This window comes from Diadema antillarum, unplaced genomic scaffold, assembly GCF_040938485.1.
Source record: "Diadema antillarum isolate AM-2024a unplaced genomic scaffold, OU_Dant_1.0 seq00000166_RagTag, whole genome shotgun sequence".
Lineage (NCBI taxonomy): Eukaryota > Metazoa > Echinodermata > Echinoidea > Diadematoida > Diadematidae > Diadema > Diadema antillarum.
The window spans coordinates 534852-551965 of NW_027271236.1; the positions used below are offsets into that span (position 1 = coordinate 534852).

Below are 17114 nucleotides of genomic sequence, written 5' to 3' on the forward strand. Positions count from 1 at the left end.
CTCTTTCTGTCTGTCTCCCTCATTCTCTCTCTCTCTCCTGAACTCTCTTTTTTTTTTTCGTCTCTTTCATTTTAAACTACGGCGATCATTTGTATAATTGTACATGGTTATCTTTGATTGATCATGTTTGTTTCTGTCGAAATGTGTGCCGCAGTTTCATCAACCTGTTATTGTGTTTTTTCTATATGTTTTTCTCGGTTTTTAAGTATGAGTTTTGTTTTTGTTTGTTTGTTTGGTTTATTTGTTCATTTCTGTATAAAATGTATATCTATGTTGTATTTTTTATCCGCACGGACCTGCGGAAGAACAGCCTTCGGGCTGAAGTATGTGCCGTGCATAAATAAATGAATGAAATGAAATGAAAATGAAATGTATCAACGCTTTCATCTTTTGTTTTTTTTTTTAATCTTATCCCGTCTGTGTCTGTCCACTCATCAAATTGGAGTAATTATTAAATGACCACTAGTCTTTTAAATTTGTGCAAACTATGATCTTTTTGGTCGACTCACTTCCGAAACATCTATTTGAGCACCTATAGTTCATCGTTTACGCGAAATTTTATTATTTCTTACCTTTCTCGTTCTCTTCCTCCAAGAATGATTCGCAATGAACAGACGTCTTATTTTACGTAATGTAATTGTTATTAATATGCCATATATGGTTTCCTATTTGTATTTTATAATTCCTTCATTTTGTTTGTACCAATGAACTTCGAGAATGAATGCAAATCATTTGATTTCAGCAAAGGATGATCTTCTATTAGTTGAGAAGAGAATCGATCACTATGGAGGTGAGCTTCGGAACGAAACGTTTGGCATCTCACTCTCCATCCCTCCCGGAGCTCTGGTAGAGGGCACTAGCGAGATCATAACGCTAACAATCCTCACGGAGAAACCAGAGGACCTCAAACTGCGGGACGATGAAATGATCGTTAGTTATGGCTTCCGGTGTTCTCCACCAGGATTGAAATTTCTGGCACCAGTCCGCCTTACCATCCCTCATTGTGCAGTCCTGACTGATCCTGCCAAAGTCGAGACGGTCCTTTACCTGAGTGATGAGAATGGTAATACCAAGCCCTGATCTTGCTCACGAACATCTCGTTGATTTTGGATTTATCTTGGGTTTTTTTTCTTTATTTATTCATGACTATATGTGACCGTACATCATAAAACCAACAAAAAGTCGCAGCCCTTGATTTTATATGAGAACTCAAAAAAGAAAAGTGAAACCAGTCAACCAGGTCAATTTTTAAGTTTTTTTAATAATTTTTGTAAGAGCTTTCAGCCAGGTCAATTTTAAGTTTTTTTAATAATTTTTGTAAGAGCTTCTATTTGTCTACAGTATTCTTAGCTTTGTGATCATAAAATGAATGGGAAAGTATATTTTTGAGCAGTTTTTTCTGCAACCTTTTATTTTTTGGTAAAAAATAGTGAGATCTCGGAGGTCCCTTTTTTGTTCTTGAAAATTCTTAGCACACTCTTGACCTTTAACTCTACTCTCTAAAAAAAAATCGAGTGAAAATATTCACTCTTATAGGAGTGAATTCAAAAAAGAGTGAATTGTGAGTGAAAATGAACATTTTCACTCAAAATTCATTCCAATTTCACTCTAAATCAAAGATAATGCTACTGCTTTGAAAGCTTTGATTAATCCCGGACATAATATTTTAGTACATCATGCTCAATATCAGCGTAATCTGGTAATCCCCTTTTGCTTTTGCTTCGGTGGTTACATCCTGTTTTTTGTCACGTTCATCGCACATCTAGCACGGCTTGGTAAAGATTAAGCGCTACATTAGACACTGTATTTTAGAGTCTTTTTACTCAGTTCACACTTTTCCAGATTGTGTGTTTTCTTTCTATTCTTTAGAGGGGTAAGAACAGTCTACTAGTATTTGAATTGAGTTTTACATCATTTTAAAGCTTAGAAAATGTTCTTTCAGGCTCTGTCCTTGACTAGAAATTCATGACTGGTGACTTCATGTTGGTTTTGTGGTGCAGGGTCTGCTGGTAAACTTCCTTGAAGATCTTCAGTCACGGCATCAGACATCGTCGATTTAGATGAGGGAGACTTTCTAACAAGCACTTCTCCCAGAGTCTGCCAACAGTTATACTGTCCTTATTTTTTGTTGTATTATTTTTATACCTTCGCCACGAGTTGTCGCCAGAAACATTATGTTTTCATAATGTCCGTCCGTCCGTTATTCCGTCCTTCCGTCCATAATAAACGTAGTAAATAATTTGTGAACAGCGTAGCTAAAACAAGAAAAGAAAAATGCTTGAGGTATCTCAGTAAGATTAGGCATATGAGTGGACGAAGTCGTGCCAATCACATTTTGCGGTGCACATGGTAAGGTCAAAGGTCAAAGGGAAATTCTAAAAATGTTACTATGTCCCCCATATCACTTCGATGCGTGAAGATATTTTCTCGAAACCTATCGTATACATGCATTACCACTCTGATAAACATTTTCTATGAAAGTTACGGGCTATGGGGTCAAAGGTCAAGGACATATGCATGTACCGTCTGACAGTGATTCTCCTTGGACTTTAGGGGTCATGGGGTCGAAGATATCAAAGGTTAAAGGTCGGGTTCAAATGCTTAAATTCTATTTAATGCCGGAATTACGCCCTTTTCCATGCCTTGGTGGTTATTTAATGCATAAAATAAGTAAACGAAGGTCCATAGTTAAGTAAGATTTTGGCCGTGGGGTAGAGGTCAAGGAAAATTTTCAAATGTCACCATTTCCCCTATAGTTTAAAAATAGTCCAAATTATTGTCTTGAGAATGGATGTTACCAATTAGTGCTTTGAAGAATTGTGGACCATGGGACCATGGGTCATAGCCTTTTTTATCCGTGTCTAAAGAAAACAAACAACTAACAGACCTTCTATGGAGCGACGATGATTATGTTGAAACATTCAACGTTTAGGTCCTACCTGTTATCATTATTTCATTTTTGGAAAATTTGATTTCTTTTTAAGTCGTGGGTCATCGGTCTGTAGCCCCCATCCGCCCCCCCCCCCCCACCTCCTCCGATAGATTTCCAGATGCAGTGCGAAGTAATACTATTCGACGTCAATAGCATAATTAGATTTTTCATAATAATATGGAAATGTATAAAAATATAACAAAATATCAACAATTCATATAACTCCCCAACTGCCCCCAAATAACATTGATATGTATATATCTCTATATATGATATAATTCAGCCATGAAGTCAACTAGAAATATTCAACGTTGGGGCACGATGGTGTGCAGGAGGTGCGCCAAGGATGTGATTGCGGGAGGGAACAATAGCGCAGAAAATGAGAAACGTCATGTCCAAAGTACCATCATTAAACCGAGTGGAATTCAATGTGCCTATGAAAAGCTCAGATTAAGGGGTTTTTTTCCCTCGATTTCAAATGAAGTGTAATCCTTAAGGCACATTATGCTACGTAATTGCTATTCTCAGATACTCCTGCTTAAACCACAGACCGAATTCTTAAGTCGTTGTTATATCTATACGGCTCCCAAATATCTTATTCTTTACCTCCGGAAGAAGGGAAACTTACAATAGGAATTTAATCCTTAGAAAGAGTAAAAGCAATATTCTTCCCTTGTAGGCCTCGACACAGCTTTACTGGTATCATTTTTTTTTCGTAAGATTCGTTTATCTGATGTCAACATAGATGCCCGATTATATTTTTCAGTGCACTGTATTGTGAGCCCCTTTACTTTTTATTTCTTTTTATTTACTTTGATTTTAGCTACAATAACGAATTCGAATTCACATAAGATTTTTTTCAAACTATCATAGACTCCCGCTTTTCTTGGTCATGTCCTTAATTTGTTTTTACAATCTTATTACCACTGCGGTATAGCTTTTTTAGAAATCATTTCAATGTGTTTGATTTGATGTATATATACGTTATCTTTAATTTTTCAATTATTATTATTATTCATGTTTATCGAAATCGTGACTCGCAGCAGTGAGATTGCTGAATTGCTCACAATTTTACATAAACGACGTGATGCATACACGTAGATGTAACAATACTTTCTGATACCTGTACACCTGTACTGCAAATATTATCATGTGATTATAAAATTCTTTACACATACAGATAGAATGCATAAGAATATACATAGCATTCCGATACTTTGCTACAAGTAAAATGCCTCTTGGTGCATTTCAAACATCTGCTGAGGAGCGTGAGGGATGTGTCTTTAAACATGTGTGTATATAATGTGTATGCTGTTATGTGTGTGTGCATTTTGCGTGTTTGTTCATGCTGAAATGCCCCTACTTGTGATCAAATAACATGCATACACAAAACATAACAAATTCAATTATTACACTTCAAGTACAGCCACAAAAACACTTCCTTCCATACATAAAGCAAAATGATTTAAAATAGATATTAAATTCCCATTGTTACCACGCACGAGGAAACAACCTCTTACTGCATCTCGAACATGTGTCGAGGCGCTTGAGAGGTGTATCTGTGAGCATGTGTGTGTGTGTGTGTGTGTGTGTGTGTGTGCATGTGTGAGTGTGTGGGGTGTGTGGGGGGTGTTGTGTTTGTGTATGGATAAAATTGCTGCCATAAAAACTGAGACAGTAACGAGACAAAGGATTGACATCTACGGCATAAGATTGTATCAGTAAAAATATACCAGTCCCTAGGATAATAATCGCTTTACAAATAATACAGAATTATTTCAGTCTATTTGTGACTCTGCACCTCAAAACAAACAAAAAGTCGCCAGACATGAATTTTTAGTTAAGACCATATTCTGAAAGAACAGACTTTAAGCTTTAAAATGATGAATAACTCAAATCAAATGGACTCTCCTAACCTATCTTAATATTGGAAAGAAAGCACAAACTCAGGAAAAGTGTGAACTTAGAAAAGAGGCTCTGAAGTAAAGTGTCTATTCAAGCGCTTAATCTTTACCAAACTGCTCTGGCTGTGCGATGAATGGGACAAAAAACACGAAGTAAACCACCAGAGTAACAACAATGAAGGGATTATTGGATGAAAGTGAAATTAAACATGCCTCATTAACATATTCTGTTCATAATCAATGCTAACTTTCAAAGCAGTAGCACTATCCTTTCAAAAGTTATTAGAGTTGAAAGTGAAGAGTGTGGACAAGGTTTTTCAGAAATGAAAAAGGGATTCTAAAAACACACATAATCACACTATTCTACCAAAAATGTTCGGGATAAACTGCTAAAAAACACACTTTCCTGCCCGTTTTATGATACCAAATTTTAGCATAATGTAAAAGAAGACCCGCTCTTTCAGAAAATATGAAAAAGTCAAGTTCGGCTAGGTTGACACATTTCACTTTAATATTTTCAGTCCTCACGCAAAATCAGTGTGTGCGACTTTATGTTCGTTTTGAGGTGCACGGTCACATTTTTTCTTCTTTGCATGCCTTTTTACGTAAGATTTTTTTTATTTTTTATTTTTATTTTTTATTTTTTTTTTGGGGGGGGGGGGGGCTGTCTTTGTAAGGGTCCATTTGAAAATCAGTGACTGATGAAAGGACTTCCAGACCCCAAATGGAAATTTATTATTCTATTCAATTCTTTCCGATTCTATTTTATTTTGTTCTGTTCTATAATAACAGGAAAACCAGTTAATATTGGTCGGCGCATAGCAGTGGTATTCGATGATGGACAGTCTCAAGAATCTGGATATAGAAGGATTACCTCCTCTGGAAAAGCTAGCTCCTTCCAAGGTCAGTCGTGACTAATCAAGCTCCAGAATACTTTTGTAAATATTATTCAAGTGCTTCATTCAAATATAAGTCATCAAATAAGCAGTATGCATGGAATGCCTCTTCATTTTCCACTTCTTTTATACTGAGCACCGTCTACAAGTAATAAATGGTTTCATTCCGACAGATCACCTGTTATTTCGTCATCACAGGAAGAGACTCGTTTGCTATCCTCCAGGTCATCGACAGTACTGGCGCCCGACTTCTCTGTTTATGGGAGCAGGCGTCGATATGCATCCATTGCAGTGTACAGGTTGTCATTTGTTCCGACACGCTGTACGGTGGCCTGGTTCCTTTGCTCTCCTTTCCTTTGTGGAATATGCATTGGTTCCTCTGCCCTTCTTCTGCCATCAGGTATGATGGTGATTCTGTGGTTCGTGGAAATATGGCTGTAATTTCGTTTTTCGCGTTCATTTTCTTACTTGCGTCGCGGAAGCGGGATAGCCTGTGGCGTCGTTTTTGTCGTCGGCGTCATCAATACTTTTGTAGCTGTACTCTCAATTACTTTCCACAGTTTTGAGCCATGACCATGAAAATCACACCATAGCAGGGACCTGACCTTAAAATGTTGGTATGATTTAAGTGTTGATGAAATTCTTCAAGGGCAAAGGTAAAGGTCAAGGTCAGGGTCGGTATTCTAAACAGGCCGTTAATGTTTTGTGGAAATCTCCTTCTTATACGAAGCAGGAGACATAATGTACACGAGATCCTACGGGGGCGGATCCAGGGAGGACCGCAATCGGCGCACGCCCCCCTTTATTTTTTGTTGAAACAAAAGAAAAAAAAAGGAAAAAAATGGGGGGGAGGGGTGCGTGCGCCCCCCTTTAATTTTGTAAACACGCCCCCTCTTTACGGAATTCCTGGATCCGCCCCTGTCCTATGTATAGCAAGCAGTTACAACAGCCAGGGTGAGTGATGCAATTTAGTCCCCGTAGCAGGTGGCTGTTGGCGGAGGAGTTCCCTTCTATAAACCTCAAAATTATTACTTTTCCAGATACATGGTTTTCGATTCTGTTTTCCGCGTGTTCCAACTCACTCCGGATGTTGTGGCTCTCTAGAAGACTATGAGAATGCAGGAAAAGCAAATCCAGAGGTATTATGTTCGGAACTATTGGCTGTTGGTGGGCTGCATGGTGACACATCGGAAGCACACACAAAGCTGTGAGATGACCATCTAACCTGACTGATTTACGAAGACGAGCCAAGTCTTTTCATTTTCCTGACTAACAATCTAACAGTATGTGTATTAAAGGACGCCTTCCCTTGCAGTTGTAATTAACTGTTGTTTGCGTTTCCCATCTCAAATAATGAGCTTTTTGGAAGGTCACGTATCCCGGACAGGACAAGAAGAGGATCATCATAACTAAATCTTGATTCAGTGTAAGAAATACGTATGTTATTATGCATTCGATAAACGAAGCAGCACACACAACAAACCGCATCTTTCAACTCTGGGCAATGTAAACAGTAAAGTCTGAGGGAACATTCGAAAGCCAATAGGCGTAAAGCGATACTGTTGATAAAGTTCCCCTTGACCCTACTTTTTCAATGGTTTTGGCAAAGGGCTTTCTTGCAATCCGTAAAATGCTGGACGATGTCGGGGTGAAGTGTAAAATCGAAGCACGAACAAAACACGGCTTCAACCAAACATGCCAGCCAGGAGAATTTCTTTTGAAGTAGGTTGGCACAAATAAAACCTTGTTTGTTTGTTTGTTTGTTTGTTCATTTCCATCTGAGAAGATGGATGGATAGTCTACATTCAGCTACACTAAGCTGGTCTTCCATGGGGTCCAGTTGGATGTGAGGTGGGACCATTTCACCGGGTTAAACATCCTGCTCTTTGCGATGAATGAATAAAGCGGGGTCTTTTACGTGCATGAGTTGTTTATACTCTCTCATACACGGGACCTCCAGTTTATGTCCTACAATTTCCTTTCCGAGGGACAGAGTGTTTGGCCTCTTGCTAGAGGGGACGGTATGATTACGAAAATTGCTTCAAAGAAGCAATCTATTAAGATTTCTGCCAAAATGAAAAACAAAAACAAAAGACAAACAAAATAAATGTGGGGAACGTATGCAGCGCCAGAATGACATCTATGTAATACTTACATTTGAAGGTCAGATAACGAATGACCATTAAAACGTTGTATTTCAACTGAATGGCTGAATGTTGATGTAGCATTGCAAAAGTTTAGCAGTAAGTTGTCCCCAGTATGTTTGACCCTGCAGATGCCCCCTCCTGATATGTACCCCCCCCCCCATCATCAAGAGTGGAGCAGTCGGCAAGTAGCTTAATTTACATATTTAATCTCAAGCCAACCAAGAGCTGCTAGAGAGTTTTTTGTGGGTGCACAAAGGCCCAAGTAATTTGCCATTGTTCTAGCTGTTCTACCAAGGTGAACATCTCCCACTTAGCATCTCCTCAAACCCGAAATGTGCCCAGAAAATCTGCTGCCCAAAGGTTCTGCAAACATGGAGCCAGCAGAATTCTCGTAGTTCTGTAACTGGACATCCACGCCAGTTACTGTATATTATATATATATGAGCACAGGCTAGGTAGCCATGGTGAGTCTCATAAAGATGTTTGTTGATTTATTAGATCATTGGTGTGAACATACATTTTCTAGACAGTTAGTAGAATTTATGCAATTCTGTACACTAAGTGTCTATGTTTCAGTCGGATTATCTGTAGGCCTACAGCAATCCAGAGCTATGATTATTTTTATTGTTTCAATGGTTTCTCATGCTTTACTTGCATTTAGCTATGATAAATGGGAAATAGTTTTTGGATAGAGGGACTAGTTGATGTGTCAGACTACAAAGATACAATCATTATGGAATATTGAATATAATGTATTGGTAAACATTGCTAACGCCTAGTTTACAGTTTACTGATATTGAAGTCTAGTTGACATGATATTCTTTTTGCTTTGTCAGTTTGTTATCTTCACTTTTGTTGAGTGAATGATGGGTTTGATAGTCTTTTACATACACTGTTTCATATGGACTTATGCAGTGATGCAGTGTGGTTTAATAGCTGGCTTAGCTGAGAATTTTTCATTGAAATTATTCTTTTCTTGTACATGGTTACGTACTATGATGTATTGTACAGTAAACATCATACGTTCAGTTTGTTATTCACAGTACATGTAACCTCTTTGGTGCAGTAACACATGTTACAGCCTTTATCTTTCTCTATGTTGAATGTGCTTCAGTAACTTTGTAAATATTCATTTGTGTTTTGTTTGTTTACTCCAAACACAGTGTTTTTTATTTATTTTTTAGCGGAATAAAAAGAGAGGAAACGTAACTTCGGCCTATGAGTGCGTTTATCCTGCGTCACATTGATTAAAAGAGATTATAGCAGTCCTAAAATTCTGTTTAAAAATATTGAAGACCATTTTCATAGACTAATTGTGTATCGTATGAAGCATGATGGACTGACAGAACCCTTTTTTTTTTTCAATTCTATACGCGGTACGGAATTCAAGCAAATATCATTAGTTTTGTTTTGTTTTTCCGTCGATTTCAATTCTACAGGGGGGATGCCGGGACAGGAGACAACATCTGAATCATTCAATGTACTCGGAGACCGATTCGAAGTGTTCCTGACTCATTTTTCCAGGGGATTTATGGCCATAGTTTGGGACTGGCTGTATGTGCAAGGCACACAACTGTTGTGTATGCCGTATTTACCGAGAAAAATGCCCACGGATCGTTGCCCTGTGTTAGACGTGTGCTTCTACAAAAATAACCGGGGTGTGAAGGAGGTAGAGCATTCATACTCTCTGTCTTTCTAACAATGATGTGGCCAGTGTGTTATACACTGCATGGCTTGTGCAACAGTTAGTGGGCTGTTGGCCTTGCAGTCAAGAAGTCAACGAATTGAACTATGTAGATAAGACATGGGCGTCACTTCAGATCCTAAAAAAAAAAAAAAAAAAAAAAAAAAAAAAAATCAGTCTGCACCAGGGACACACACACACACACACACACACACACAATCGTCGGCAAAAACAATTCGCACCCCTGGTTCTGGCAGCACTGATTTTATACATATCTATTAGTATTCTACAGTGTTTACTATTTATGGACCGTACTGCACATCCGTATGATACGGAGCACTTATACACGTTTGCATGTACGCGTATACTTACAAGTATGTAGGGTCTATGTACGTTACTTCTGACCAATCCATATTGCCAGCCCAAGAGCGAGCCTTAGCCTCATTAAAAAAAAAAAAAAAAAAAAGTGGAGGGGCAAGCATATTTTAGTTTTGCCCTTCCCCCCCCCCCCCCATAATTAATAATTCCCAAAATGAGAAGATTTTCTTGCTTTTGAAAGAAAACAAAAATGTTGCCCCCATAAAAATATTGGAAGGCAAGCGCACCATTTGCCCCACCCCACATAATCATTATTCCCGCGATGAAAAGATTTTCTTGCTTTTTTGTTAGAATTCAAGAAAGCTGTCCAATTATTTCACCCAAAAGCAGTGGCGTAACTACGGAGGGGGGGGGGGGGGGGTGCGCCCCCCTCCCAATCCGCTGGTAAAAAAAAAAAAAATACCGAAATAGTAGTTTAAGTGTTAGTAAACTGCTTTTGAATGAAAGGGTGATCCAGAAATAAGATATTTTTCGGTGATTTCTTTTAACCATAATTAAATAGGTATATAGTGTGAAACATTGTTCACAAAGCCCGGACCCGACAAAAGATTGTGATTCCTGGTTGGCATTCTGCATATAAGCAGGATGTGCGCAGTGTACTCAGTACATCCGAACGAAGAGTCGCTACAATGTTGCGCAATGTGTTGTAGAATGTACACCTTTGTACCTTACGCTTCGTTATATCAAAGCTAGATCATTGATTTTGCAGTGTTGCTTTACATACTATAGTCTATATAAAAATGTCTTGCATTGCCAATAAAAAGACTTGACCTGGGCTAATTCCTAACTTTTCCATGTATATAATACACACACACAAACAAACACGCACAATTAGTTTAGGGGATGCTCTAAAGTGCAGATTTTGGACATCCTTTCCCCGCTTGGTCACTTCGACGCCACCTCGCTGGTCATACGTCCCCCAGTCATGAACATAAACCCACACCCTTGACTACCAGTGGCGGATCCAGGGGGAGGGGCGCACCGGGCGTCCCTCCCCCCTTAATTTCCAAAGCGAAAAAAAAAATAAAATAGCTGCAAACGGCAGTTTTTGGACAGTAAAATGTCAAAATTTTCAAGCTCGCTCGCTCCTCTCGCTCGCATTTAGTCGTAATGCCATTCTCCTGAAGTTGCTGCCAGTAATTGCCGGCAGTTGCGCCTGGTGCGCCCCCCCCCCCTTAATTTCCAAAGCGAAAAAATATAGCTACAAACGGCAGTTTGGGGACTGTAAAACGTCAAAATTTTCAAGCTCGCTCGCTCCGTTCGCTCGTATTCTTCTGATGTTGCTGCCAGTAATTGCCTGCAGTTGCGCCCGGTGCGCCCCCCTTAATTTCCAAAGCGAAAAAATATGGCTAAGAACGGTAGTTTTTGGACTGTAAAATGTAAAATTTTCAAGCTCGCTCTCTTCGCTCGCTCGCATTTGTGTTATGCAATTCACCTGATGTTGCTGCCAGTAATTGCCAGCAGTTCCGCCCGGTGCCCCTTCCCCCTTAATTTCCAAAGTGAAAAAAATATGGCTAAGAACGGCAGTTTTTGGACTATAAAATGTAAAATGTAATAATTATGCTCTCCTAATATTGCTGCCAGTATATGCCAGCAGTTGCGCCCGATGCGCCGCCCCCTTAAATTCTAAAGCGAAGAAATATAGCTACAAACGGCAGTTTGTTTGTTTTTTACTGTAAAATGTCAAAATTTTCAAGCTCGCTCGCTCGCTCGCTCGCATTTAATTGTTACGCAATTCTCCTGATGTTGCTGCCAGTAATTGCCGGCAGTTGCGCCCGGTGCGCCCCCCCCCCCCTTAATTTCCAAAGCAAAAAATATGGCTACAAATGGCAGTTTTTGGACTGTAAAATGTCAAATTTTCAAGCTCGCTCTCTTCGCTCGCTCGCATTTAATTACTATGCCATTCACCTGATGTTGCTGCCAGTAATTGCCAGCAGTTGCGCCCGGTGCGCCTCCCCCCTTAATTTCCAAAGCAAATAAATATGGCTACAAACGGTAGTTTTTGGACTGTTAAATGTCAAAAGCTCGCTTTCGCTCGCAATTGTTATGCAATTCTCCTGATGTTGCTACCAGTAATTACTGGCAGTTGCGCCCGTTGCGCCCCCACCCCTCCTTTATTTCCAAAGCGAAAAATATGGCTCCAAATGGCAATTTTGGGACTGTAAAATGTCAACATTTCCAAGCTCGCTCTCTTTGCTCGCTCGCATTCAATCATTATGCAATCTCCTGATGTTGCTGCCAGTAATTGCCTGCAGTTGCGTCCGGTGCCCCCCCCCCCCCCCCCCTTAATTTACAAAGCAAAAAAATATGGCTACAAACGGCAGTTTTTGGACTGTAAAATGTCAACATTTTCAAGCTCGCTCGTTCCCCTCGATCGCATGTAGTCGTTATGCCATTCTCTTAATATCGCTGCCAGTGTCGTTTTACATCGTCATTCCATAATCCATTTATAGGGGGTACAACCCCCTCTGGCACTTCCACACCCTACCCCCCCCCCCCCACCCTCGCTCGCTCCCTCGCATACTACCCCCCCCCCCCCCCCCCCGCCCCCCAAAGATGAATTCCTAGCTACGCCGGTGCCCTTTCCCCGCTTGGTTTCCCTCAAAAAACAGTACAAGTCTAGGGATTGAGAGCTTCCTATATATTCCAAATGTCTGTCCAAAATATCTCGCAAACATTAGTGTCAAAATGCACCCCCCTTGAAAAAAAGCTGGTGACGCCCCTGTAAGACCAGCAGAGCCAGTTACAGTATGTGTGTTAAGGTGTTGTCCCTCTCTGCTATTTTAAGCAGAACAACTTTTCCTTTGTTACATTGATGGACTGTTGACACTATATTCCATAGTTACCACATGCACACCATTACCTCTGGCGTACAGGAAGACAAGTGTGTCATGTTTAATGTGTCACTTTCGCCAGATATTATGTCGAGTAGTCTAACTTAAGTTGTATTTCCAACATTTACCGACCATTTGCAAGTTAAGATACATATTCATTTATAAGAGCGTATTTCGTTTGGCATGCCAAAGATGCAAACCATGAGAAAGTATGCAAATTATGCTACAGGTCTAAGTTCATCTACAAGAATTGTGTGCATAAAGATGGATTTGGACTAAATTCAATAGTTACCTATACGCACAATCTTCATACGGACGCGCGAAAAGATGTGCAAAACATCTACGTGAAAACACATGTGCATCATTTGTTATTTTAAAGAACATGGCACCTTTTTGCTAATTTGTTTGGGGCTTTTTTTTTTTGCCAGAAATCCATAATGTATTTTGATCATGCAGCGTGATGGAAAATTACGAAATTCATTTTCTTTTGGCTTACTGTAGACAGCAAGTTTGTGTGTTTGTTTGTTATTTTTTCTGTTGGACGAAATTTACTGATTCATCCTTCCTTGCTTGCTTAAGAGAACTCTTGCTACAAGTGGGGGAAGTGTGTTTACAGTGGCTATATCGTAGTCGATGAAGAAACGTGCGGCCAGTAACCATGGTAACGATCAACACACATCTCTCATCCGATAAGATCGCGGTATTTACTCGACTTGTCATGTACGATACAAATAAGGCATAGGTTTGGATGGGTCGGCAGGAAATATAAGTGCAAATTACCTCTGAATTGTTTGTTATTAAATTATTGTGATAATTCAGGGCTGCTGCGTGTAGACATTTCCTCACAAACGATTATAAAAACCTAAAACTTATGAGACGTCTGTTTATAAGGATATGGATTAAAAAAACAAATCGTAAAACTACTTTGTGATGTGTGCTAACAGAAGTTTACAGAATGCATAAAAATATCTGGTAATTATTTTTTTAAAGTTATTTTGATTGAATACTTTTCTAACACTCCACCAACAGTATGCATCACATTGGAGAATTAAATTTAGGATATTGCAAGATTTCCTTCGTATGAGAGGGTTTATACGGGACTCTCCTGTCCTGGCCCAACCTAAAGACTGAATTTTGGGGATTAACAATGATATTTCCCTGATATTCCACTACATGTGTGCACCAGAACTTTTCATTTCAATTCTAAAAGTGCTAAAACTCCCTTACGTGGGATGGGGACACCACGTCTCACATCCTACCTGCTCGGCCCGCCATAGCTTTATATAGTAAATTTTTGGAATTTAATGTTTAATGTTTCCCGATCGCCCCGTCACTATACAGACATGCTAACCTGGAAACATTAAATGCACATTACTTGAATATGAGACCATTCTGAAGCAAATAATTTTCACACAACACTCATGCTATGTGTGTGAAGGTTTGCAAAATGAGTTACTTTTTTTTCCACTAGTGCGCGATAGGATGTGTACAGTAACTGTCCCTAGCGCGTGTGGCAATGACTATAGTTAATGAAAGTATTGCTCATACAAATTGATGCACGGCTGTCGACTAATCAGATTGCAAAAGTTTCTCGACCCGTCCAATAAAGAATGAATGTCAATATGAAATGCGTTAGAAATTACAAATAAATATGATAGAGCGCGGGGCAACATGCACGATGGGTCACTCTTATAACGGGAAATTTGGTGCCGCAGGCTTCATCCCAGGAAGTATTCACAAAACTGTTTCGCGACGCAACGGTTCATTAGGAACTAATTACCTTTTGAATCTCCATATCTGATATGGAGAGTCTGTACAAGTTCAGCTCACTCTCTTGTATATACGATATCTCGACAAGTCATAAATCCATTGTTTACTTGTTGACTGAAAGTGCATTTCCGTACCGTTATCAAGTTCCCATTGATAACTAGAGTAAAATTGAACATATGGACTAGTAGAAAAAAAGAATAAGTTAACACAAATACAAACAGCAAAACAAACAAACGTTGACAGGGACCTTACAGGGCTACTCAGTTTTCAAACTTTAATTTCACTTCAGTATTAATATACCATACTGTTTCGTGTTGTATAATCAGGGGATGCATGCGTTTGTACCGTGTTGTCATTATGTATTTCTGAGCAATATGAATTTTTAGCAGGAGTGGTTGCTCTTCTTGGACATGCTTTACACGTAAATATCAACTCCACTATGTGAGAGTACGTTTTGAGATTACTATCGAAGTTGGAACTGTCGATCAAATAATGAATCTGTATTCGTCAAGAAAGTGACCCCTATATTCTCATTCAGTCAGGTAATAATTGGGTTTGTCAAAGCAAGTGCCCGTGATTTGTCAGTTGGTCAATATCGATAACGACTTTGCATGTATTGGTTCAGTCTGAACAGTACAAACAGCACGAGAGCGACCGAAAAATCGCACAACTTACTGTGGGCCACGAGTTCCAGCTGTCAGGGGAGACTGAGGATTTGCTTGTGACGTGTGGGATAAATGGCGAAGAGGAGATGAAAGAGGTATGCTACCTATAAGAAAATCTGGTGGAGTACACGGGAATTTTGTCAGCCATATGAGTCATTAGCAAAAGTAACGTAAGAAAATAGCTGAACATTTTACTGACTTCTAATATGCCAATACGAAATGGAGCTGGTTGATATCTTATGTAACCATATTTCAGTACATCATCTCTTTACAAACTGAATGTACTTGGGCGCTGTGACAAGTGTGTGACAGGGCTATACAAAAAGATTGGAATCTGTACATTTTTTTTAGAATCACTTTTCCAAGATGAGCTGTTGGATTGTGATTGCCGTTGGTGTAGCATTTATTGAGCATCATATTGTTGTATCATAGACGAAGGTATCTACTTACCTGTCCTACTTTTTGTTCGATTGCAATGTTTCTTCCTGAGTTCCCGGGGTTTTGTAAAGCATGTCTTGTGCATATCTTGTGTGTGTGTGTGTGTGTGTGTGTGTGTGTGTGTGTGTGTGTGTGTGCGTGTGTGTGTGTGTGTGTGTGTGTGTGTGTGCGTGTGTGTGTATGTGTGCGTGTGTGCATATGGTGACATATTTACAGCTCATTTAAAGATTTAATATGAAGAAATTGCTTCAGGGGAATAAGTACATTTTGCCTGTCCAACGGATTACATCAACATCCATGTTTTATAAACTCACAGAAATTGAATAAGAGGGAACTAGCGTCTATTGGCACCGAGATGGCTGTCTATTTCACGGTTAATTTCCAAAACAAACCTGATGACAGCCGGATCCGAGTAACACTTGATGGAAAGCGAAATGTCCTCTTCAATGCGGAATTCGGAAGTAAGTGATAGTGAAATATTTTTGAATATCTGCGAAATATTCGTTGTAAAACACAAGAAAACATTCCATTCCACTTTATTTAACTAATACATTAAAACCTTTTCAATCAAAATCATGTAGGTGTTTGTCATAAATGACTTGTACACATTCATTTTTGATGTAGCGGAATTGAGCAGAAATAAATCGAAATTAGATATATTCTTGATCATGTACATTCTTGTGTTTATTCAATATTTTCAGAAATACTGAATGCAGCACATAACTAAATTGTTCCCCAGAGATGCACCTTTGTACGCAGAAAATCTCTTACCACAATCTGTTTTAGGACGTAACATAACAATGGAGAGTTTTCCGATCTTGTGAAACAATGTGGTTGACATCCTGTTAAAAAAAAAAAATCATTCAAATGCAGAAGTGCAGTGTGATGGACGCATCAATAAGTAAACGAGCTAATCAATGCTTTGTTTTGCTGACGTGCTATTAATCCAGTTTTGATGATTAGCACAACAATTTGAATGGATTTTTATTCCCTCTTTAAGGGGAATGTAACTCAAATATACAATGGGTGAATGCAGCGATATTAGTCAATACAGTGAAGTTTGAGGAAAATTGGACGATCCGTTCAAAAGTTACGAATTCTTAGATTTAGGTGCAATCATCCGTGGATGAGAAGACTACTGCAGTTAGCGCGTCAAATAAATAACCATGTTAATAAAACAATGATAAAATGTAAAGAAAATTCATTGAGATTTACTTTTTTTGGGGGGGGGGGGTGAAAAGTACACGTGGACTCTAATTGCTGATAAGAGTAATGTTATACCCAATGCTTTCCGAATGAGTTCTAGTTCTCTTTAATTACGCTATACATGCCATACGTATTAGTCTTCTCATCCAGTATTGGATGGGAGGGGTATGGCTGGAGGGGATTACCCCCTCTAGCCATACCCTTTCCCCGCTCGGTAATTTCACTCCCTCGTATATACACACCCTCCAATTTTGGCACCC

General features: G+C 39.3%; 1 protein-coding gene across 1 annotated transcript in view; it reads left to right on the forward strand.

The window, feature by feature from the left end:
- Positions 1 to 17114, forward strand: part of LOC139728150 (uncharacterized) — a 33717-nt gene that overhangs the window by 13175 nt on the left and 3428 nt on the right. Inside the window, exons 5-9 of the mRNA XM_071639117.1 lie at positions 743 to 1063; positions 5629 to 5739; positions 9319 to 9548; positions 15171 to 15305; positions 15965 to 16109. Coding sequence (XP_071495218.1) covers positions 743 to 1063; positions 5629 to 5739; positions 9319 to 9548; positions 15171 to 15305; positions 15965 to 16109 — 942 coding nt within the window. The remainder of the gene's footprint in view (positions 1 to 742; positions 1064 to 5628; positions 5740 to 9318; positions 9549 to 15170; positions 15306 to 15964; positions 16110 to 17114) is intronic.